We start from the raw sequence: 23,788 nt of genomic DNA, 5'->3' as shown, positions 1-23,788 counted from the left end.
TTACGCTTCTGATTTGGTCATTCATCATGTCAATGTGAGGTCACACGCGGCAGCTGACACATGTTTATGTCTGCTGTGCCTGTGTGTGTGTGTGTACCGAGTATGTGTGTGCATGTGTTTGTACTGCTTCGTTTTCTTTTCCTATGTTTCCTGGTTTTCTGGTATTTCAATCAAGTCAGGCAAAGACAAAATGTCCTTAGCATGTCTGAATCCAATGAAGGGGATGCAGGAATCATTCTATTAGTCCTTGCTCCATATTTATCACTAAAACAGCAGAACGGCACTCGTCTTCCCATTTTAGTCTCAGCAAAAAGGTGAATAAGTGTAATTTTCACTGCATGATAAGGGTATATACGTGGCTTAAGACAATAATTATTCAGGTATACCACCGATGGATCCATTAAAAGATGAAATAAATACATTCTAATGTATGCACACCTCAAACGAACATTCAGTATGTTGCATAAATTCCCTTCTCCTCCTTGGTAAGCTAATGTATGATTGGACTGTGTGTGGATGTCCCTGTGAGATCGCGATCACATGCTTGTGTTCACAAACACTGAAAAACACACAGACAGATCAAAGCTGTGCTCCGGCCTCAGTTCAGTGACGTCGACGGTGTGTTTCTTCAGACAGTGACGGCAGAGTTGTTGACAGCAAGTTCAAACACGGGCTTTCATGTGCACTGTCTGCAGTAATATTTCAATCAGCATTCACTTGTATTTCTTTGAATATGTCAACTTTTGGTGAGATGATAAATGTGGATATCTGACTTGCATTGCACTTAATAAATGCTATTATTGTTGCTATATCTCCACCTAGTGGTTCATCAATGTCATCACTAAACATGCAACTATTTGGTTTAAGAGACACAGTTGATGTCAGCTGTGTTGTAGCTTGATTAGCATGCTTTGTGGTATTTTTTGCCATAGTTTACTCTATAGACAAATATCATGTATGTAAATATTTTGCATCCTAACTAAAAAAAGGTTTACAATGTTTAGTTCAGCACATAATGAATGAAGTGTAACATGGGATATGTACCCTCTGAGATGGACAGACTGGAATTATGGTTGTGGCTCACACAACAATGAAAAGTCAGAGAAACAAATTTTTGTCCTACATAAATTGTTCATTTTTATATTATTTAATGCTTTGAACACAGTGTAATGTTAAGTGCAAACTAAATCGCGTTGCCTGTATTGTTTCAGGTGGGTGCAGAAATATCAGAGACAGAAAATTTAATGTCTCAATAAATTGCAATTTGGCCGAACTGGCCCTTTAAGGATCTTTTTGTTAAGTCATTTATTGAGGCACTTGACACAAGCCATGGAATGTACAAATTAAATTCAACAAATGTTTTCACATTCTTGCATCTGTAAACATGATAAAGAGATAAAGATAATACATTCTGACATTTAATGCATTGTACTGTCACCTCTCCAATAGAGAGACATGAGAAAAGGATCAACACCTTGCTCCGGGTGGTGTACAGTATACTACTACAGCTACACAGACTGTACAAAACAGCAGTGAAGCCGGAAACATGTGCTTTCAATATACCTGAAATGTATCTATACAGTCATTTCACATAAACTGTGTAGGAGGTAAGTAAACTGGGGATGAGGCATCTAAGTCTATTGAGCAGCACGAGAACACTTCTGCTTTTTTTTCTTAGTCAATAATTATATAAATACAATAGCAATACTTTCAGCAGGCATGTGCACAGGCAGAGTCTGAATATGTCTGCTTTGGCTTATCACTACATATTATATATGGATAAGCTCCTTGGCAATCACAGAAATAATTGAGTCTATATAGAACTTATTTTTATTTGCTTTTCATTTTTCGTTTTTGTGGTCCTGTGGCCACCTTGCTCAGAAAACGTCTGTGTATATGCCTGCTTTGTAGAAACGTCCGAGGCCACAAAAAGCAAAATATCTCTATCGTGTGAAAGTGGATAAGGCTGCTGTTGAGCTACAGTTCATAAAAAGATATAGAATGAGGTTTGAATGTGAAGGCTACAGCTCAGGTTTTAAAAGCTCCTGGATGTTCAGACACCGTGTAGTCGTCTACCAAAGCTGGGCCTGGATAAACTACCTTCAGACTAAGCAGCTGGCTCAGCTCGCGCTCACATCAGTAAGGGTTGGTGATAATAAGGCTGTATAAGAAATACTCCACAGAAAACTTGTTTTGAACATCAAACAGTCTCTTCCTGCTAGCTTGCAGACAAATGTATATTTTAAAATATGTGTTAGTCGTTTGTTGCCAGTGTCAAGATCTGTCAAGAGTCTGGTCAGACATGCACCTAAACTATCTTCTTGACTGGTTGGCGAAGGCTTAATAATAACAATGCAATAATCCGAGTTCATAATTGTAATCATTACAGTACAACTTATATTCGTGGCTGGTCAAACATTTCGTAGACGAGTAAATGAAGAAATTAGGAACCATGACCTCAGTGTTTTACAGTTAGAAAGTTAAATTCTAACTTCCAGTTTTTTGGACAGTGGAGAAGCAGATAGTGCTGCAGGAGACATGAAACAAGTTGCTTTAAAGCCAGCAGGCAGTGAGTGTTTGATGCTCAATACGCAGTAAGTTGATGCCCAGTCTATTGTAGACCAGCAGTCATCTCTACAGTGTCCCATGTTGACTGTTGTGTCAGTCTCTTGTCCTGTTGTTTGATGTTTATGTTGTACTTTGTGGCCTGGCAGCGAGAATATGACCACGTTTACACAGGGATGTCAAACACGGAGATTTTACCCCTTCGTGCTCTGTATGAGATATTTTATCTCTGTCACAACATGGGAAAATCTGCTTCCAGCCTGTTTATACAGACACTTTGCATCTGTGCCACACAGATTTAAACCCCCCTGATTTTATATCTGTGTGAATTCAGCCTATTAGCCTGTCCCATTCTGCGGCGTGAGACTCTCCCAGGGGCAGATGATCTCTTTGACTCCCATTCCTCCCCGAGACGCAGCCCTGTTCTCCTCATCCTCATCTTCAGACTCTATGGGGTAGATGCGACACTCTGGAGGAATGTCCACTTTAATCTGGAAAAAACTAGAGAAAGGATTTGGTAAGACACACAGTGATACCTGTGAAGTGATCACACACATTGCAGGTACATTTCTGCTGTGTTAGCTTTAATCCTAGCGCTTTAATCTGAGGATGTTTCCATTCACATCCGAGAAACAGTGCAGAATCTGTACTCACTTTCCAACCCGTCTGGGTGGAGCCTGACTGGGTTGACCAGGACTCATTGGCTGAATGCGACTACTTGTCCCGGCAGCTGAGTGGCATTTAGGCGACAAGCTGGCAAACATGGTGGAGGGGGTGCAGCCTCGCTTCAGCAGGCGACGTAGGGAAAGAGCCATGCGAGACCTGGTCACATTTCCACCTGTGGGGGCTCGAGCCTCCGGGTTCCCCTCCCCTTCACCTTCACTGGCTTCCACTCGACGCTCAGAAGCTGAGGTGCTGTCTAAGGCCACGCTGATGGGCGATGGACAGACCGGCGTGTGGGCCAGGAAGGGAAGAGAGGGCGAAGCATTTGCTGAGGGGGAGTCAGTGATGCCCGAGTAGACGGCGAGGTGGGGGACGGGAGTGGTGAAGCGGCACAGCTGTGAGGTCAAAGGCCAAAACACACAAGTCAGAAGGTAATCAAGAGAGGGATTTTAGGAAAGATCATATGAAGTATGATATACTTACTTAAAAAGAAACAAACTGAAACAAAGAAGTGGAGAAAACAGAGAGAAATGAATTGAAGAAAAAAGGAATAGAATACAGGAATCGAAAGGAAAGACAGGAACAGAAAGGTCGACAGTTTGTGGGAAAGTCTGAAAGAATGTGCGGTACGATGTTCACAGCCCATGAAAACAGTGAATGAATGACTCAGGACTCATTAACGAGATGGTGAATTGTGGGTGTTTTATTAGCTTATGACTGATGATAAAGAAAGCACACGATGCAGAACAGAACACTCCGTGGCTGAAGACGGACAGTAAACAACATGAGAAACAAACGACAGACGACAGTTACAGCTTGAATGGACACAAATGTCACAGATGGGAATAAATCAGTTCTCACAATGTGTGAGATTCAGTGTTGGTTCCAAGCCTCAGTTTACCTAAGTCAGACCACTTTACTTGTTAACTTGTCATAGTCAATTGTCATTCTCCATTCTCCTTTTTTTGTGTGTTTTTCTACTAAACGTTCCATTGGAAATAGATCTTTGTGATACTTTACATCAGAACAACTAGAATAACTTTCATTTTGGGCGACTTGAAGACAACAGAAATAAATGTAAAACTGACATAACGTCACAAATTAGTTTTTTAGCTTATTAACACATATGAAGCAAATATACCATTTAATTCAGAGTTAGGTTTCTGATCAATAAATGAATGACTCACTTTTAGCTCTATTTTTGGTCTCTACCAACCCCTGAGTTAAATATCTAACTAACTAAATAAATCAAATAAAATCTTAACCCTGAATTGTTAGTATCAAAAACTGATGCGTCAGTAAACATCATATATTCGTGTCATTTGTTTGCAGGAGGAGGATGGGGGGGCACGTTCTTGCCCTGCTTGCTGAGTTTGCTCATGACCTGTGTGATATCAACGGGGGCACTGGCAGCCATCTTCGCCCTCTGCTCCTGCTCCTGCTGCCGGAGGATGATGGGGCTGAGACTGGGCCGTCTGTTCTTTGCGTTCTGCTCCAACTGGGCGTCACTAAGAGACCAGAAGGATTGATTGATAAAGTGCATGGAGGAGTGAAATGAAAAAAGGAGAACGAGTTGGAGGGTGGGCAGGACAAGGGGAAAATTACAGTTTGGAGAGTGATGGATGTGGTAGTTTCAGGACGGTACAGGGACTCCAATATCAGCCAGAGAGACACACACAGAAACACAGACAATGTCACTCGTCATCCTTTGCTAGGAATAAACAAGGCTTTCTTTTTCTCATGTAATGCACGATTACTAACTGTGCATTTGATCCTTATCTCGCTGGCTGAGATAAAAGAATTGAGTATTTTTAAAATGTTTTCCTAATTTAATCAGTGAATTAAGGTTAATTAATTCATTAATTAAATGTCAAAATCTTAATTAAAAACTGCATCTTACGTGAACTTGTGCTCCTCAGGACAAACAGACTTCTTCGACGTATCCTTGAATACTGGCGACTTAAGGTAACGGCCATATGAGTCCTGCAAAATAATTATATATATATATATAAGCTTATAAAAACCCACTGGTGTTTGGTGAGTTCAAGCTTGTGGGAATTATAACACCACTGTTCTCTTGTTTACTGACCTTCTTCATGAGCATGTAGATGTGAGTTTGGGCTGCGTCCAGGACGTATCTGTGTGGGTGTTTCAGGCTGTTCACTGTGATTTCCATTGTTTTTCCGTCAATGTTGATCCACCGTGGTGCACCACGTGCCAGAAAAGTCCTGGAATCAGTGGGAGAAACAGTTGTAGAAACAGACGTAACTATGTTCATTTAATCAACGTACTGTCCATAAGTACAAATGTGAAGTACTTGAACTGCATTTCAGATAGAAACTATACTTTAATGAGTTCAGTAACTTTTCATACAAAATGAGGAACTTCAGCTTCTCAAACGTGAGGTGCTGCTTTTCATTTTCATTTCACGTTTTTTATTTATTAAGACTTTATGTTCTCCTTAAGTTTGAGCTCTGCCCATTTGTGATGGACATTACTCCTGTTTTCCTAAAGCTTTAAAAACCAAACACTCACTCAATTGGATTATACAACAATAATTATCAGTAATGGTTAGAATTAGTTAATTACTAAAACAATTTTTCCAAAATATTTCCTCAAACAATGATTGATTGATTGAAAGTAGCTGCTGATTACGTTTCTGGTAATCGACTTACCAATTAACTACTATCAGCATTAATCAAACCTTTTGAAACCTTTTCAAGACTACTTTACTTGTAAATCTGCTCTGCTTTCTCTCTCATCGTTGCAGCAGCGCCCCACTTCAGATCCTCACAGCTCTCCCAGAATGCCAAGTTTTCACCTGAGACAAAGAAAGACAAAGTCACCATACAACTCCACTCTAATGGCTAGAAATTTAATGTGGTTCAGCCAAAAATGAATCTTTCTTGAGACATGTGTGCAACCGTCGTTCTGTAATACGTCCTGGTTCATTTCTTTTTTAACATAATCTAATCAAACATTGTACCACTAAATTCCTTTTTCAGGAAAAGCCTGAAATCATCTCGTCCTCGAGGGTCTGAGAGCAACTCTCCGAAGCTGAACGTCCACCTCTCCACCCGCATTCTAGTCGGTATTTCCACACTGTTACACACACAAATAACCACAGAGGAGTGTTAGTTATTTTACCTTATACTCATTTAAATCTCAACAATTTCTATGTGTCATGCTCCGCTGACTCACTTGGGCATGTTTAAAGTCCAGTATGTGACGTCATCAGTGAGCCAGGGGTTGCTGGGAAGACACTTGAACAGAAAAGGGTCGTGGCTGTTGTAGGTGGCACTGTATTTTACCAATCTGCAAGAAATACAAAGTTTAATCTATAATGTTTGAAGTAAAGAATGTTTTCTGAACAAAACTGTTTCAGATTGAAGAGAAGTAAAAATCTGATGGTATGTCTTACGCGCCAATGGACACAGACGACTTCACTCTGGGTCTCATTATGGACTGCTGTGTAAAGATCATCTGCGGGAAGCAGAAGAGCGATTACAGCTATAACGCTACAGCCGCTATGGATTGACAGTAATGTTTAACACCACAGTTGGTTTAGATGAAAAAGAAGGAGAAAAAAGTCCAAGAAAACACTGAAGAAATTCATACTTACAACTCTCTCATAGAAATCAGGAGTTTTTGCCTGTGGAGGAAAATAGATTAAGTGTCCATCTGGAAGTTGAGTCATGGCCGTCTACTAGACTACACTATACAGTCTATGTTTGCAAATGTGAGATCAGGAACATCTGAGATGCATCCATGTTGATTTAATGTTTTCCACAAGGTATGTTTTAATAAATAACTGGTAAACCAGCTGCACAAGGACAGAACAGTACAGTACAGTCTTAGGACAGTGATAGTGTGCAAAGGTGGGTTTAGTTAAGTGAATTAAAGGACTGATGCACTAATTTAGCACTTTATGACTCATCGAAATCAATGTAGCAGGGCTATTCTTTTTTAATCCACTCATTCGTCTTCAATTTCAGGTCAAAATCTAGTTCCTTTTCTTACAATGCAACTAGCTCAGCTACAGATGCAGGTAAGTTACACTAGTTGTGGTTCCATACCATTGTATTTTTACATTTACAATTTATTTTCAACAGTACCCCCCCAGGACCTGTAAACAGGTGTTTCTGGTTAAATTAGTAAAGTTAGTGTAGGAACAGACTATGAGGGTGATTTGTGTGAGTATGTTAGTGTTCTTAACCAGTTTAACAGTCTGGATGCTAAAAAACTGCTCCATAGGAGATGCCTGGAGAGGAGAGGAGAGGAGAGGAGAGGAGAGAGTACAAGAGTTTTAGTATTTAGTGTAATATTTGAAGCAGGGAAAGACAGGGAAAGGAAAATGAACATAAGCAGCCTTTATGCATTATGCATTAAATCCTCTTATTGAAGATAAGCTGATTGAGACTCACCTGTTACCTCGTCTGCATTGGGATCTATTCGTCGATCTAGTCCATAGTCCATGGCACTCACTGTCCCTGGCTACACACAAGAATAACAGCAACAAATGCATAATGTGTGTTTACCAGAGGACTAATTAATTAAAGCAGATGGCTGTTTTATAATGCTAATCATGAGCTGATAATGTGTCATACTTTTCCTGACCATCTGAGACAACAAGAAGGTACTCACCAGCGAATGTACTTTTGGACATGACAAGTAATTAGTTTGTTTTTTGTAATTCATCATAATTAAACAGAAAGTACTAAAGAAAAGTCACTTTACCCAGGAACTCAAGTAATTTGTTTATTTCCTGAAGAGGCTTTAAGAATTAGGTGAAGTCAATTAGCACCATTCAGAATAAATGTGTACGGGGGTTAAAATAAATGCATGAATGGAAAAAAAATGACTTTTGCGAGAGAAATGAAAGTCATGCAACCTTTTTTAAAAATGGTCTCAACAACAGTGTTAACATTTCCTGTTGAAGAAAAAGGGCTGTACATGCCAGCTAGTAATCTCGCCAATTATTCTTGTAAGAAAGTGAAAGGAATAGATGTACATTTTAGGAGCCCGCTTAATTGCTTTCTTTCTGGAAGAGTAGATCAATACCACTCTCACGCCTGTGTATTTAGCTTTACATAAAGACTAGAAGCAGAGAGAAATACTATAATAGCTGAACCTTCCTGATTTTAACTTTAAAAATACACCTGTCAAAATCTGTACAGTTCACAGATTATCTTGTCCACACACAATAAATTAGTGTGATTTTAGAGTGATCTAAATCCAAATAAGTATATTTCAGTTTATTTTCACTTTTATTTAATACTTTTTCATCCATTTGATGAAGAAAATCTTGGAACAACTTCATCTGAAATAATTCATGTCTTGGCCTCTAGTTGATCTAATAAAGCAGGCGTTTCCCCAACAAATTTGTGCTAAATCAGATTACCACAGTCACTTGAAACACAGTGAACCTGGGTCACCTGGGAACACTGTAGGTCTCGAGTCCTGTTGCTAGTTTTGCCTGGTGAGTAAACTTGCCTCATGACACATGACGAAACTCAGATCCACAATGCCGCAAGCGCAAGGTGCAAACCACTGCATCATATTCTCCTACACAGTGTGAAATATTAATCACTTGTGCCCTTTTCCTCTGACTGGACATGTAACGGTAATGAGGCGTCATGGGTAGAGATAATGAGATACCCTGGGAAGTGCAATTTATTTTCATACCTGTCTGTCTGCTGGCAGTCCACGGTTATCTACATGAAGCTACATCCTGTGTGTGCAGCACAAGTCAGATAACTATCTGTGTGTGTGTGTGTGTTCTCACTGGAGGTCTGTGAACCACCCAATAGGCTCTCTCCTGGCAGTCAAACACCACACGGTCCGGTTTCTTCCTCTCCTTTGCAGCCCTAAAATCAGACAGATACGCACCGAATCGTAACACCTTCTTGGTCTTAAGATGAAGTGATTACGGTTTCTCTTGCACCTACCTATACTGTTCTTTAGCTTGCATTACTATGAAATCCCATTTGTGATTCATCCACTTGTGAAGGCGGTTATACTGCTCCTGAGGACATAAAATAACACCTCAGTAAATGCCAACAAACCACATTTCTCCTGGGTCACTCCGTCTTGTTCTCACCTGCTCATGCAGCTCCAGGATTCCTTTCTTCCGTATGTTTCTTTTTGCAAGGTAGATTGCTTCAGTAATGAAACAGACTGTGTTAGGTGAGCGTTGATAACATAACATGAGATAAAAATGTAGTCACGCTTACCATAATCTGTATCTTCAACAGGCCACTGCTGTGTGGGCCAGAAGTACGGTGTCTGGAAAGGGGAAAAAAACAGAAGTCAAAGATTTGTTTGTAAGAGGCCGAACATGAAAATTGGATAATTTATCGCTGCTCTGAAAACCAAAAGCAGTTTGAGGTTTTATACTTTGAAAGGAACACTTAGTAAGAGCAAAAACTCTCCTTGCTTGTGTCTTTTTTCTCTCCTCTAATAATAGTCTTTCGATCAGTGATACAAAAATTAAAGATTAAAAGCTGGAATGACTGGAAGTATTGACTTCCAACTGAAACGTTCTAAAATGCAATTAACCTTTTACGTCATTCATCAAGAAAACCTGTCAAGAATTCACTTGTTGCATTTTCTCGTATGTGAGAATTCACAGTTATATCATCATTAATTAATTATCCTCTGCTTTTAAGCTGTTTTTGACAAAAAAGAAGAATGAAAAATGTGTTTCTTTATTATTTTAGACGTTTTATAGAAATATTATTACTCGATTAGTGAAAAAATCAACAGGTTAATCAATGATGAAAATATTAATTAGTTACAGCTTTAGAAGGTCGGTGTCTCATTATCATAGTATTATTCTTGCTCTCTAACTGTGAATGTGTGTCATGTCAGCCTACTGTAAATATAGAGCATATTCAACATTCTTGGGCCTTTAATTATTACCTATGAGACCTACATGCAATCTGCACCTTTAGAATTAAATATGCTGAAGCAAATAATAATGGTGCTTAAGATGGTCAGGTAACAAAAAACTGTTTAAATAAAATCTAACAACAGATACTGGGGAAGATTTATTATTTACTTAAACTGCCACATACTGCTGGATGTCTGCTGCAGTGTTTCATTTAAATGTTTCCTGTGGGGATTTCTAGCAAACTAAACATTCTAGGACACTTATTACTACAGTGCCTTCCTCTTCAGCATTGTTTATTTGAATTGTTCTTATCTGCTTTTCAGCTCTGTACAAGATACCACCCAAAACAGTGATCTGCATGAAAAACACTTCACAGAAGTACTAATAGGTAAAACGTCCAAACAGAACCTTTAAAATCATTTAAAACAACACACTGTATTCATCCCGTTCAAAGAGCTAAACCTTGAAAACTATATCATTCTAGGTCGAAATACTATTGCTTCCTGTTTACGGATTAGAAATGTTCTGTTCTTACCTGAAAGCGATAGAGCGATGCGTCTGGTTTGATCACTAAGCGTTTGTGGTCTTGTAGAGGATAGATATATCCTAATGCCACCAGCATGGATCCAAAATTTCTCGCTTCTAAAGGCAACATACATGGAGATAAGCAGAAATGTAGCATCTGCATTTCTGATCATGTTCAATTCAAAGGAAGGTTCATGGCTAATTGTAATGACCTGACAAAACCTAAAGGTAATCAAATAAAATACTGTCTCACCTTGTGTGTCTATTTGAAATCTTTCTGCTAACCAGGCAATTATGTCCTCACCTGAAGAGAAAAGATGCAATAATAAATTAAAAGCCAATATCTAAATCTGCACAACATGTTACAAAAGCAGCTGTGGCAGCAAACACGAGAACTCAACAAGTGATGAGTGTGTGTCGATAGGTAAGTGGGTGTATGCCTGTATATGCTAGACTGCTCTCTGAAACAACACCACTCACTGCTCTGGAGCCTCTATCATTAGGGAGACAGGTGGTAAGAGGACAAGGACAAGAAAGAAAGCAAGAGGTCTGTGGGGGAAGCACAGAACAAAACAAAGAGGAGGGAGGCAGGTGAGGATATGGGAGAAAATTAAAGAAGAACAGAGAGAAGGGAGGTAAGAGGAAAGTGAGAAAAGAGATGAACATATCTACAGGAGAGGAAATGAAAGGAAGGGAAATTAAGAGGGGAGAGGAGAGAAATAAGTCAATTAGGGTAAAGCAAAACAAAGGGGGATGATCAAGGTGAGAAGTGGAGAGAAAGAGAGAAAGCAGGAAAGCAAAAGAAAAGAGGAAGGCAACAAGTTAGAAGATGAGAAAGAAGAAGCAGAAATGAAAACATATGAAAAGGAAAAGGGAAGGAAATGGAAACAATGGAGGACTGGAGGAAATTAAACAAAAGAAAAGGAGAAGAGAAGAGGGGAGGGGGAAAGGAAAGACAAGTAGAGGAGCAGTTTGCAGGTTGGTTTGTCGTTTATTCAGCTGCCTGGATTCAAAACTTGCAGGTGACGTAGAACTCTAGGTTCCCTCTGTTCATCCTCTCCTCCTCCGCCACCTCCACCTCCTCACTATCTCTCTGTTTTTCTCTATCCCTCTCTCTGTTTCTTGCTCTTCTCCTCTCTTCCGCTCAACCACTGTCCTCCTCCTTCACCTCCTACTTTTTCCCTCTCCCCGACTCTGAGACCACGGGGGTTGTCATGGAGATAAAATCTGTAGCTCTCGAGTTTGAGCCCAGTGCTCTGGTATCCTCCAGTGAGACTATGCAGCCACAATCACTCGACCAGATGCTGAATAACATCAAGTGTGTGCTACAGTGTGTGTGTGTGTGTGTGTCCTCTTTACCAGTGATAGCATGGGGTATCGTTGTGATAACCAGCCTCTGAGGCTGTGACTTCACTCCCGTTTTGGGGTCCTGCATCTCCAGCAGCACCTTCTCTGCCTGTAAACATTACAAGGGGTGACAAGAGGTTACCACGACAACTGATAGCAGTGGTGGGGGTGCAGAGGTCACCATGCCAACGGCTTTAATGGCTAATCATGGTAGCCAGACTGTAAATTGTGGCTAACGTGCAGATGAGACGGATTTTTGTGAATGAAAGAATTCACTGTGGAGTATCTGATTCACGATGATCATCATCTTCAACATGTGCAACACCATTGCAACTAATTGCATCTCGCTGATTTGAAAACTGAGGCAAATAGTCCCTCTGGGATTTCAATGCTTTCTCTCAGAACTGGTAATTAATACTTCCAGACAAATGTTGGGTGACTTAGAGACTGGTTAGTCAAGTTTCTCAACACTAAGTCACAGCTTTTACTCTAAAAACATTACAATTCTCCACATTAACACTGCATTTAAACATGGAGAGAGGTGAGATGAGAGGTTTGTTTCATACCCCTGATCTCGTGGCTTTTTGTTTGGCTTGTGTAGGAGGTTTGCAGTGAGTCACTGCGGTCTGAACAGTTTTATAATCTTATCCCATAGGTCCCACAGATCCCACAGATCAGGTGTGCACTGGAAGGCAAGAAATTGTGCTTGTGTATTAATCAAGTTTGTGTGAAAGTGTGCATGAGCGAGTGTGTCTATGTGGCTGACTCCCAGCCTGTTTCAAGTGGCTTTGTGCTTTGAAGTCATCGTAGAGAGGCTATAAGCCCCAGGCTGAGCTGGACCAAAGTGGGCTTTCATCGACCAAAACACAAAGTTCTTCTGGAAATGAGTTCTCTGCAAGCATCACCCTGGAGAGCGGGGTATCGTGAGTGCTACATCTGGGATCAATAGACTCTGCTTCGCTAAGGAAGGCGTCTTTAATTATTTCCTTCAAATATTTTTCTAATGACAAAAGTTAGAACACACAAACAAAGCTCCTGAGGTGAATGAATTTGAAATGTGAGATGATGAATCATGCCCCACTCTGGCTACAGGACCGGGTTGTTGTTTTCCAATACACAGTGCCTGGATTAACTGGGATGGAAGCACTGATGCTGATCCAAGCTTAATGCTTATTAAAGTGAATGACATTGAAAAGGTTGCAACAAAATACAGTCTAATAGTTAGAGTGACCGGCACAGTAACCATGATGACATTTTATATTGAGCATTTTGACATCCTGTCATTCTGTGCTGTATTTTTAGGAATGTTTGATTCCTATGAAATGTCTTTTTCATTGATTAAATCAATGACACAAAATTGTTTTTTCACATGTGTCACAAGCATTCTGTAGTCCAAATTGTACCTGTAATCTTAGTCTACCCTCAACACATCTACACGCCAAAGCATAAGGAAACCAGACTTGCTGTGAAACCTGTAGAGAATACAGATTGTTTAGAGTCCGATGCAGTTTATGAGAGCAAATGCAAAGAACAGATTTTAAGAGGTTACAGCAGCCCACAACAGTTCATCCACTGGATTGGAGAAATTGTCTATCTATAAGTGAATAAGTGACCTACCTATAGGTGCGTCTGCAATAAACCTGAAGAGGGGTGTGATCATCATCATCTCAGATAGAAAAGAGAAGCCTACCTTCTTGAGACAAGCCATCCGTGGTCGATATCTCTGCCCATGATCCAGGAAAGTGTTTCTAATTGTCATGATGTCTGATGCTTTTCGCTGCCTCACACAAATGTGTACACTCTCGCCTGTGAGCCCTGTGTCGTGTGGGGATGCTGGAGGGGAAGTGCAATGGTCGATACTGATGGTGCTTTCAGGTGCTCGCCCTGAACTCATACTAACTCGTTAAGGGAGGTCGGAACTATACTGTGACATTGTCTATTTTCACATTTAGTTGGCTTACTTTCTTTGAAATGTGTTACATAACCGTGTTATAACAACATAAACCACAAAATAAATTACATCAATGAATTAAAGAAAATGGAAATAATAGAATGATATTTGATCAAAGTAATCAACATGCTACATAATAACTGTTAAGTGACTTTATTAATTCACAGTAGACGCTTATGCTCCCATTTGGGTATAGAAATTATAGATTTTCTCCTCTGTTTTTCCGATTTTGTTGCTGTTTTAAATTAAAAATCATCAGATTTCCAACAGCATTTGAAAGCAGCGTCTGTACAGCGAGTACGGAATCAGCCAATCAGAGCGCAGCTAGTACCTGTACCAGCAGGGGGCGCCGTGGTATCACCGATAAAAGTGTATTTTACAGATTAAAAAGAGAGTTTTTAAATTGGAAATATAAATTAAATATGCCACAGAGTGTTATATTTAGTTAACTAGGACGATGAAACTCAAATCAGTCAGACTGAACTCTATCGGTCTATGTAGGTTTTATACGCGTGCTTTCAAATGGCACTCATTACATAAGCTAGTTATAGTCCAGTGCGTTATAACAAGCTAAGAATAAAGTGGTATATTTGTGGGAGTCGACAATAAATAAGACAATACGGAAAAAAGGTTAGATTGATGTTAAACAGCAGCTGCTTCACTGACTAAACTACTTCCTGAGTTTAGGGAAGGGGCTTGGTCCCGTGCCTGCGCCCCGCGAACGCGCATCAAATTAGCATCGATGAAGTTTGTGCGAACATGGCGGATTTCCTGCCGACCAGGTCCGTGTTAAAAGTTTGTCTACCCGTCTGCCTGCTTAACAGCGGCGAGGGGGAACAGCTCCGAAAGTCGAAGGAGATCGACCGATGCCTCTCCCGGGAGAAAACGTACGTGAAGCGGCTGGTGAAGATCCTGCTGCTGGGCGCTGGCGAGAGCGGCAAGTCGACTTTCCTCAAACAAATGCGGATCATCCACGGGCAGGACTTCGACCAGCGAGCCCGAGAGGACTTCAGAGCCACGATTTACAGCAACGTTATCAAAGGTAAGCTGGCTGTTCGCGGTCCCCGAGCTGGGAGCGGGTGTAAGGGGGCTAGTTGGGGGCAGAAAAACCCAAGTAAACCGCCTAAAATGATGGGAAAGTTTTCACATCTGCTCCGCGGCGCTGGGGCTGGGTAAGAGGACATACATAAACAGTCTACATCTGCTGTCGGCACACCCATGTGAAGCGTCTTTCTGCTCAAATGTCCGCTTTGTAGGACGTCCTAGCTGCACAAAAGTCACGTATTTTGCATTTATATCATAGCTACATACAAACTAGCAGCTTCAAATGGCCATAGGCAAGTTTTATTGCTCAACAACTAACGTAGGAATGAAGCTAATGGAGGGTAAACCCACCGCGGCGTTATGCTATAAGGTGTTCCTGTTTGGCCACAGGCAGTCCTCTAAACAGCAGGGACATGATACCACACAGTATAATCGATTAATATCTTTAACAACAACACATACATATATACAGATAGTCATATAAATCACTATAAGCTGCACACATTCGTATTTATTTGTGTTTTATTTTAACTCTCTTCATGCATGTGTTTAAAACTAGAGCTGCAACCTGTAGGTCAATCATAAAAAAAATAAATCTGTTTTGCAGCAGTTTTGTTGATCCAATAACTCTCAGGTTATTTTTTATTTAAATCATAAATAGAAAATCAATGTTAAGGTAGCCTTCTTAATGTAACACCTTTCTTTGTCTTATATAATAGTAAATTGAGTATCTTTAAATTTAAACTAAAAATTAAGACATTGGAATTGTCATCATAGTCTATGAGAAGTTATAATGTCTATTTTCACTACTAGAAGCCTGATGAGAGACGGGGGCTGTAGAATACCAGTGTTATTTATGGTTATCAAGCTCATCTAGTCTTTCACTTTAGATTTTCATTCTCATATGATCTGTCAGATTTTAAGATTTTACCTCTCTGAAAGTGATTACTTCACTTCCTATCCAGGTATACGTGTCTTAGTGGATGCGCGGGAGAAACTGCACATCCCATGGGGCGACCCGGACAACCAGCGGCATGGGGACACTGTGATGGCGTTCGACACCCGGTCGGCTCAGATGGTCAATGGGCAGCTGGAGAGGTCTGTTTTCTTGGAGTACCTGCCCGCCATCAAAGCTCTGTGGGTGGACTCGGGTATACAGAACGCCTACGATCGACGCAGGGAGTTTCAGCTGGTAGGTGGATGGTGAACAGTGGTGGCCCAGTTTTTTTTGTACTGGTGGCTCTAGTACAGAACTGTCTGTCAAGAAATCCCATAGAGGTTTTCTGGTGTTTGAAGTTGGGTTTTTTTTTACGAAAATTGAGTAGAAAGGCGGGGAAAACGGCACTGAAAACAGAAAGTGAAACCAATTTTTTCTTGTTAATTCATCCTGCCTTCCTCTCTCCCTGGATGTCCAGCTGTGATTCTTGTCTCTGACGCTTTCTCGGTCTCTCTGTCTGGTGAGCGGTCAGTCATGTGACTGAATCAGCTTCCTGTTTACATCTCTCCCCTTCCTTATGTCTTGTCATGCCCATTTTAACACGCTTTACCTTTCAACCTAACATTTACCTTTGAATAACTGTGGTGGATAGTACATCGACATATACTTAATGGGAACTACCTGTGCTCTTATTTTGCTTGGTATCACTTTCACTACGGTCTGTGATTTAAAGTTGTGAGATCATGTGATAAACGTTATACATTGCAGTTGAGGAAGTGTCACTGAGGACAGAATAGGGGGCACACTTCTTAATGTTGCTTTCATTAATAAGACAAAAGCAGAAAAATACATTTTCTGTCAGTTGCATAAACTTGAACTGTTCTCAGTGGCATTTTGTTAGCCTCTCACACACTCAGCTTGTGGGAGCTGGCTTTGCAGACAGAAAGGGGGGAATAAGAGTGATCAGAGCAGGAATGTTGATCTGTAGTTAAACAGCTTTGTGCTTACAAACAGGCCTGGCTCTCCCACCTTTTAGCACACTAACACTTAGTGTCACACAAGTACAACGGCATACAATTAATAGTGGTGAGGCTACAACTAACATTAATATGTTTCGGTATATCAAATGTCAGAAATTTAACTGACTTATAAAAAACAAATGAATTGTTAGAGAAAACAGTATCTTCATGTTTTTGAAAATTGAACCAGTGACATTTTTTAAATTTCTACTTGAAAAATGTGCTGTGTATGGACCACACCCCTTGTAATCCATCACCAGAGAAGACAGATTTCTCTGGAAATTCATACACTTTAACCATCAAAACAATTGGTTTGATTATCTTAAAAAATATCTACACATATCATACTTGGTAAAATATTAACCATAAAACAGAAGAAGAAACATACTGAACTAGACACTAAACAGAATCAATCTGTCTTAAAGTGAACAGTGCGAAAGATAAACAAAGAAATTGAACTCTGACACAAGATAGAATATACAGTTACTGTAGATACACTCACACATGAGGATAGATGCGTACAGATTACTGCACAGTGGAAACAAGTGCAGAATTAAAAGGCAGCTTTTTTTGGAAACCGTTTATCATTTATCAAGCAAAAATGTCAATTTTATGGTTCCAGACTCATCAGGTGTGAGGTTTAGCTGATTTTCCTTCCTTAAAATTATACTCGTGAATATTTTGACTGTTGATTGGACAAAATGAGTAATTTGAAACTGTCACTCTCAGAATTACCTATTACTTATCGAAATTATAATGGGTATCTCTGACTAGTCTTTAACTTTTTACAAAGAAAAGAAAATATTGGCCATTAAATTTAAAACCCATAGGTATTACCACTACAAAATGCTCTCCCTAAGTTGTTTGAAGCATCTATCTTTGTCAAGGACTAATTTGTTCCGCTACTAGCTATCGCAGGTATGATACACTGTGTTTCCACCATACCCTTTAAGTATTTGCACCACAAATCACACGTGGCTTCAGGCTTGCTTGTAATTACCATTAAAAACACATGCATAGAGTGAAACCACGCTCGACTTTTCTCACTTTGAGTACAAATTTCCAAAGAGTTCAACAGACAGGTACAAAGAGTGTTGGCAGTAATATCAACCAAAGGCTTTCTCTTGTTCTTTTTTTATGAATATAGTTACACATACTAATAAAATGAACCAGAGTAAATCTGACTAAATCTGCTATGCAAATGAAATGCTGACATTATTTAACGTTGTTTCAGTTTTGCTTTTACAGCACATTCATAAACTGCAGGCGTCGTCATGCTTTATTGTAAACGGGAAGAGCTCAGAGTGATTGCTCCTCTTGTTTCTGTTCTCCTTTTTTATGAGTGATTGACGATTTCAAAACCAACGTATCCTCAGATATGAGTTTATGTGTTCAGGAGAAACTAGAATTTTCGCTGAATTTAAATTCGCTTTACGGAAACATTGCTCTACTTTCTGTGGGCTTTAGCATAGCACCGTGCCACTTTACTCCTCCCTTTTGTAATCTTAGCCTTGTATACACATCCCACATGCATGCATGCACGCACGCACACACACACACACACACACACACACACACACACACAGGTTTTTCAGGTCATGTTAGTTTTTTTAAAAGCTCAAAAGGTGAGTGCAGTAACTTGCAGTGGGGGTAAATGACAGGTACATGGTACCAGCACTCAGTAGTATAACTCAAACGGTCACTACTATGGATAGAATTTGAATTTTATAACGTGGGTGTCAGTTTCCCCTTTAATAAATGCAAATGCATGTAAAACAATCCACTAAAAAGGTGTGGTGTATTACAGTAGAGATACTGGGTCACAGGAAACATGACAAGGAAAATCAACTTTGCTTTTTGCATCAGCTTTTGGTTCATGTCGAACACAGCAGACAGAGACATAAAGAAACACATCTCAGTCCGGGCAGCCTCATGTCTGGGCTTGCACAGATTGCGCATGAAAAGCGTCAGAATGGCCTAGAAAGAAAGAAAAAACACCCCCTTTACAAAGACACACACAGTCACACATAGATCTAGCCACACTTCTGCGTACATCAAAGACACTCTCGAACACGTGTCTACTGCAGTACCGAATTTTGCATCCTGCTTCAATTCAGAGCAGACTCAGCTCGCAGGCGGGCCGGACATGCATTTTTGAAAGAGAAAATAGATTACCCATGTGTGTGTCAGCAAATGAGAAATTTGCCATGCCTCAACCACAACTACTACTACAACAGATGTTCTCTATTGGATGCACTGGTAGCTGTTGGTAAATGTGCGTTGCGATTCCACCTGTACTGTTTAAAATAACTGAATCTATTAAATTGTGTCGAATTAACAGAAATTCCTCTTCTGTCCTGTCGCAGGGTGAGTCAGTGAAGTATTTCTTGGATAATCTGGATAAGCTTGGCGAGCCGGTAAGTTGTTTCTGCCTGCACTGATTGTTCTAATCAGACATGTACATGTTATAGTTAATATTGCAACATGTCTAAGCATCTTAAGGTTAGCTTGAGTGGTTGTTCACCAAAGGAAAGTGCTGACAGTTTATTGACAAAGCTCTTAGAAAACATGTAATGGTGTCACGTCAGTCTTGTTGGATTTGAAAATATCTATATAAATAATTACTTGGTAGATTCTACAGTACAGTTTTATTTTTGGACTTTCAGTCAACACTGTCAGACTCATCACAAACAGTATAACTAACTAACACAGCAAGAAGGCTTAGGTTTTCTGTTTAGACTTAGTGTTAACATTCTCCCGGTGTCTGCATGGTGCCTCGGGGTACTCCAGCTTCCTATGTCAGTCTAAAGACATGCATGTTATGTCAACTGCCAACTGTAATTCATCTATAGGTATGAATGTAGGATGTTCTATTTGTCAGCCCTGTGAAACACTGGTGACCTGTTGTGGGTCCACCCTGCCTCTTCCCAGTGTCAGCTGAAATAGCCTGCAGCCCCGTGGAACAACTACATCATTTATTATTTAATACATCAGCCTCCACTTATGGGGGTCCAGATGAAGAGTTACAGTCACATTATTGTTTGTTTTAACTCACTTATTAAATATTTATATGCTGCTCATTAGTGGTAATTAGTGTGAATTCAAATAGCATGTTACACTTTAAGATAACGTTAATAACCTCCTTATTTTAACCTACGAACAATGAATGAGAGGATCTCTGGTGTTGAAGTGCTTTCCTTGACCACAGTTGAAAAGCAGGATCACATGTCTCTGGTTAGAATGACATATTGACCCAAAACTGAACTGAAACATGACCAAACGTTACAAAACGCCATATATAACCTTTCTAACCCACTATCAATTTTTTAAATAAAAAATAAAGTTTGCAAAGAAATGTGTTTAAATGTGTTTTGTTTACATTTTTTAAATGTAATTCTTTCCATGTCTCCACCAGAATTATATCCCCAGTCAACAGGACATCCTGTTGGCCCGTAAGCCCACCAAAGGCATCCATGAGTATGACTTCGAGATCAAGAACGTTCCCTTTAAAATGGTGGACGTGGGCGGGCAGCGGTCAGAGCGAAGACGCTGGTTCGAGTGTTTCGACTCTGTGACCTCTATCCTCTTCCTCGTCTCCTCCTCTGAATATGACCAGGTGAAAACACACTGCTGGTCTAATTTTTTATACTCACACACACACTTGACACAGACAGATAAGTGTCACATTGATCAGTTTGTTCTAGCAGATAATGTTGGTGACTTTCTGATAAACCGTGATCCCTGTGTCTTCATGTGGACCCATGGTAGGACTGTGTGACTGTCACCTATAAGTACATACAATTTCCTAATATTTAGAGGGCATCCGGGTAGCTTAACGATTAGGGCTGTTATCAGTAATCGCTGCACAAGTAATGTGTCCAATTAGATTCCAGCTGTCCTTCGTAGAATGGCCTCCCCTCTTTTATGTGCCCATACTTCCTCTTTTCCTTCAGTAGACAGATGTCTTTTTATAGAAATAGTCTACATTATAATACTGGTCATTGTTCAGCAGTTGGAGTCGGTGTATTAGTCATCTTTACACAGAAATAAGATTTATGGTTCTTACATAATTATTCAGTTTTTACAAATAATTGTGGTTAGATACAAATCTTAGCTGTGTGGTTATGGTTTGTTAAGTTTAAGTTTATTCTTTTTTTTTCTAAAGCACACAATGAAATGATGCTGGTTTGAACAGTTTGCACATTTTAACTTTGCTCGCTGGTTTGGAAACTATGAAATCACCACACCGTTTCCTAAATGAACATATCTAAGTTTCACATTACTTATCAGCTGGAATATACATGAATAATTACTTTTATTGAACAATGGTCTGACATAATGTAAACCTTATGTGGTGTGTTCTTTAATTAAATTAACTGCATAACTGGGAGCAGTTGTTGTACTTAATATCTTATTTTCTTATACAGGTGCTGATGGAGGACAGGCAAACTAATCGGCTGCGTGAATCGCTCGACATCTTCGAGACTATTGTCAACAACCGTGTCTTTGTCAACGTTTCAATCATTCTCTTCCTCAACAAGACAGACCTGCTGGAGGAGAAGGTGAAGTGCGTTCCGCTTAAGGACTACTTTCCTGACTACACCGGACCAGAGCACAGCCTGCCAGATGTCCAGGCATTCATGGTGGAGTGCTTCCGGGCTAAGAGACGCGATGCAGCGCAGAAGCCTCTCTACCACCACTTCACCACTGCCATCAACACGGAGAACATCAGGCTGGTGTTCCGGGACGTCAAAGACACCATCCTCCACGACAACCTCAAACAGCTCATGCTCCAATGACCCCTGTCAACCTGTGAAAGTAGAGAACCTGAATGGGGACAAACCACCTGCTCACTCCTGAAGAGGATTTGGGACAGACCAGCCTCAGAAGAGTCCGATAGATGTCAGAATTCTTCCACAGCCGTTTTTATCTTAGTTTTTACTCTCCTCTTTGAAGAGTTGACCTTCTTGTTAGTTCAGGGTTTGATAGGGGAATGAGTCAGTAGGACAGACTGTCTATGGTAAACAAAAAAGAAAGGCAAGCAGGCGGTTAGAATGTTGGACAACTTCTGACCTCTGCTGTTTCGTCTTGAGACTCTCCTCTGACCTGAGCTTTTCCTTACATCGCAGGACTCGCTGGGGCTTTTCGACTCACCAGGTGCCTGTGCTGGTGCCAGTGTCTGGCTGTGGAAACTAGCAGAGCTTTGTACAAACCAGGTATATAACTTGTTTAGCAGCAAACACAGGAACTCACCATGGTAAAATAAGTACTTAATCTAATCAACATCTAAGCAAAAAATTAGTTTATCAAATTGCAGCTAATATTATCTATGTCAGAGATGATTTTCCTATCTGTGTCCAAGCACTGACTTCATGTAGTCCCAATTCACTCGATTGCTTCTACTCCACTCCACAGTGCTTTTTACTGAGCATTGTATCTGAGCCCATGTAGTCTTCAGAAGGGTTGCTGATGATCTGAAGACAGCACAGTTGTCCCGTAAGTCCCAGAGCTGTTCTTTTCTTTTCCCATCTCATCCATCAATTTTCATTGGCTTGAGAACCAGAGCTTGAAAGTAGCAGCATTGGGACGATAGTGTTGGGACGAGGACAGAGTTATATCTTTGGTGTAGAAACTGGCTCCAGCACTGGCACCTTGTCTGTGGAAAAATGCTAGAAAGTGCAAGACTGAATCTGTGTCTTTCCACGTAAAGTCTTATTGAGACGAATCACTGTTTAATTCCTGCATTTGTGCCTTTATGTCTTTAGAATTAAAATAAATCCTAGCTTCCTGAAACAGATAATTATGATGAAAGTTGCCATAGACGTCATTTTTGGTTGTTTAAAGGGTAAAAAAAAATTTACCTTCACTGACACGTTAGGCGCCAGCAAGTGAAAATGCAGTCCACTGTTTCTCAGGGTTGAATTAAAACCAGTGTAAATGCTGATGTAATTGTTGGTGAATTAACTGAATCACATGGTAGCCAGGAGTGGGTAGTGTTTGGTACTGTATCCTCCTGGTTTTCACCCCTGAACAATGGGCCAGAACCCGTCCCCCCTCGCTCTCTTTGTTTTCATTTCTAATTAGATGCCTTGTAAAGGGACAGATCTCCTCTGTTGACCTTAATGACAAATGTCTGTTATTATGTACAGATATTTGGTCTAGGTCGTCTTTCTATACTGTAACCAACATTACAAGATGTGACTCATGTAAGGATTTCCGTGTTGTCACCCCAGGTGTCTTTGATAAACATTTTTACCTACAATATTCTGTTGTTTAAAGTTTCCCTTTCAAAATACATTTTGAATTTGTAGAAACAAACATACAAAGAAGCCACTGGACTTTTTTCTGTAAGGGGCCAATATCCCGGCTCTGTTAAAATCAGTTTGTCTGCCAAATCATCCCTTGTTTTCTTAGGACTGTTCACATCGACAGTGTAGTTTTTCTCCAAATATAAAGCTCCTGTGAGCTTCACTTTGCTTCCAGTCTTGGCCTTGTACATACTGTAATCTGTTTTAATGTAAATATTACCCAGGTTAATCTCCTTATATGTAAATGGTTGTAGAAATGGCATATTTTGTCCCATCCTGAATGTGTTCAAATTACTGCTTTTCCATTGACATTTTGATGTAGATGTATTTTTGTGTAATTTTTTTTTCACCACCTTTTTTGAAATTAATTCCTGTGTCAGGTCTCATACCACTCTAACCCTTTCAATAAATATACTTTTTTCTAATGAAATTAGGCTCCTCTTTGTTAATTTTAAGTATTGTGTAAGTGAATAAATAAAAGCATTTTGTGGATATATTTTTTACAGATATGCAAGGACCCAAAATATGTAATATAAA

At 40.1% G+C, this 23,788-nt stretch overlaps 3 protein-coding genes across 3 annotated transcripts; 1 reads left to right on the top strand and 2 right to left on the bottom strand.

The window, feature by feature from the left end:
- Positions 1-1,322: 1,322 nt before the first annotated feature.
- On the bottom strand, positions 1,323-4,176 carry LOC113156647 (regulator of G-protein signaling 9-like). Its single transcript, XM_026351887.1, has 3 exons — positions 4,141-4,176; positions 3,220-3,623; positions 1,323-3,066 (listed from the first exon to the last, which is right to left on the bottom strand). The coding sequence occupies exons 1-3, from the start codon at positions 4,174-4,176 to the stop codon at positions 2,904-2,906; spliced, it is 603 nt and encodes a 200-aa protein (XP_026207672.1). The 3' UTR covers positions 1,323-2,903.
- On the bottom strand, positions 3,914-14,536 carry LOC113155986 (regulator of G-protein signaling 9-like). Its single transcript, XM_026350755.1, has 17 exons — positions 13,683-14,536; positions 12,005-12,101; positions 10,899-10,949; positions 10,656-10,762; positions 9,462-9,513; positions 9,329-9,387; positions 9,177-9,253; positions 9,014-9,095; positions 7,660-7,722; positions 6,851-6,880; positions 6,650-6,711; positions 6,430-6,543; positions 6,215-6,330; positions 5,962-6,049; positions 5,318-5,456; positions 5,129-5,211; positions 3,914-4,736 (listed from the first exon to the last, which is right to left on the bottom strand). Exons 1-17 carry the CDS (start codon positions 13,884-13,886, stop codon positions 4,547-4,549), a joined length of 1,614 nt encoding a protein of 537 aa, XP_026206540.1. The 5' UTR covers positions 13,887-14,536; the 3' UTR covers positions 3,914-4,546.
- A 98-nt stretch (positions 14,537-14,634) lies between these two features.
- Positions 14,635-23,681, top strand: LOC113155988 (guanine nucleotide-binding protein subunit alpha-13-like). The gene is made up of 5 exons (XM_026350756.1): positions 14,635-14,985; positions 15,953-16,179; positions 19,310-19,360; positions 20,359-20,559; positions 21,371-23,681. Exons 1-5 carry the CDS (start codon positions 14,703-14,705, stop codon positions 21,740-21,742), a joined length of 1,134 nt encoding a protein of 377 aa, XP_026206541.1. The 5' UTR covers positions 14,635-14,702; the 3' UTR covers positions 21,743-23,681.
- Positions 23,682-23,788: the final 107 nt, after the last annotated feature.

The sequence above is a fragment of the Anabas testudineus genome, chromosome 19, assembly GCF_900324465.2.
Source record: "Anabas testudineus chromosome 19, fAnaTes1.2, whole genome shotgun sequence".
In the NCBI taxonomy this organism is placed as follows: Eukaryota; Metazoa; Chordata; class Actinopteri; order Anabantiformes; family Anabantidae; genus Anabas; species Anabas testudineus.
Note: the sequence above shows the minus strand (reverse complement) of the source record. Positions and strands in the feature narration are given on the sequence as shown.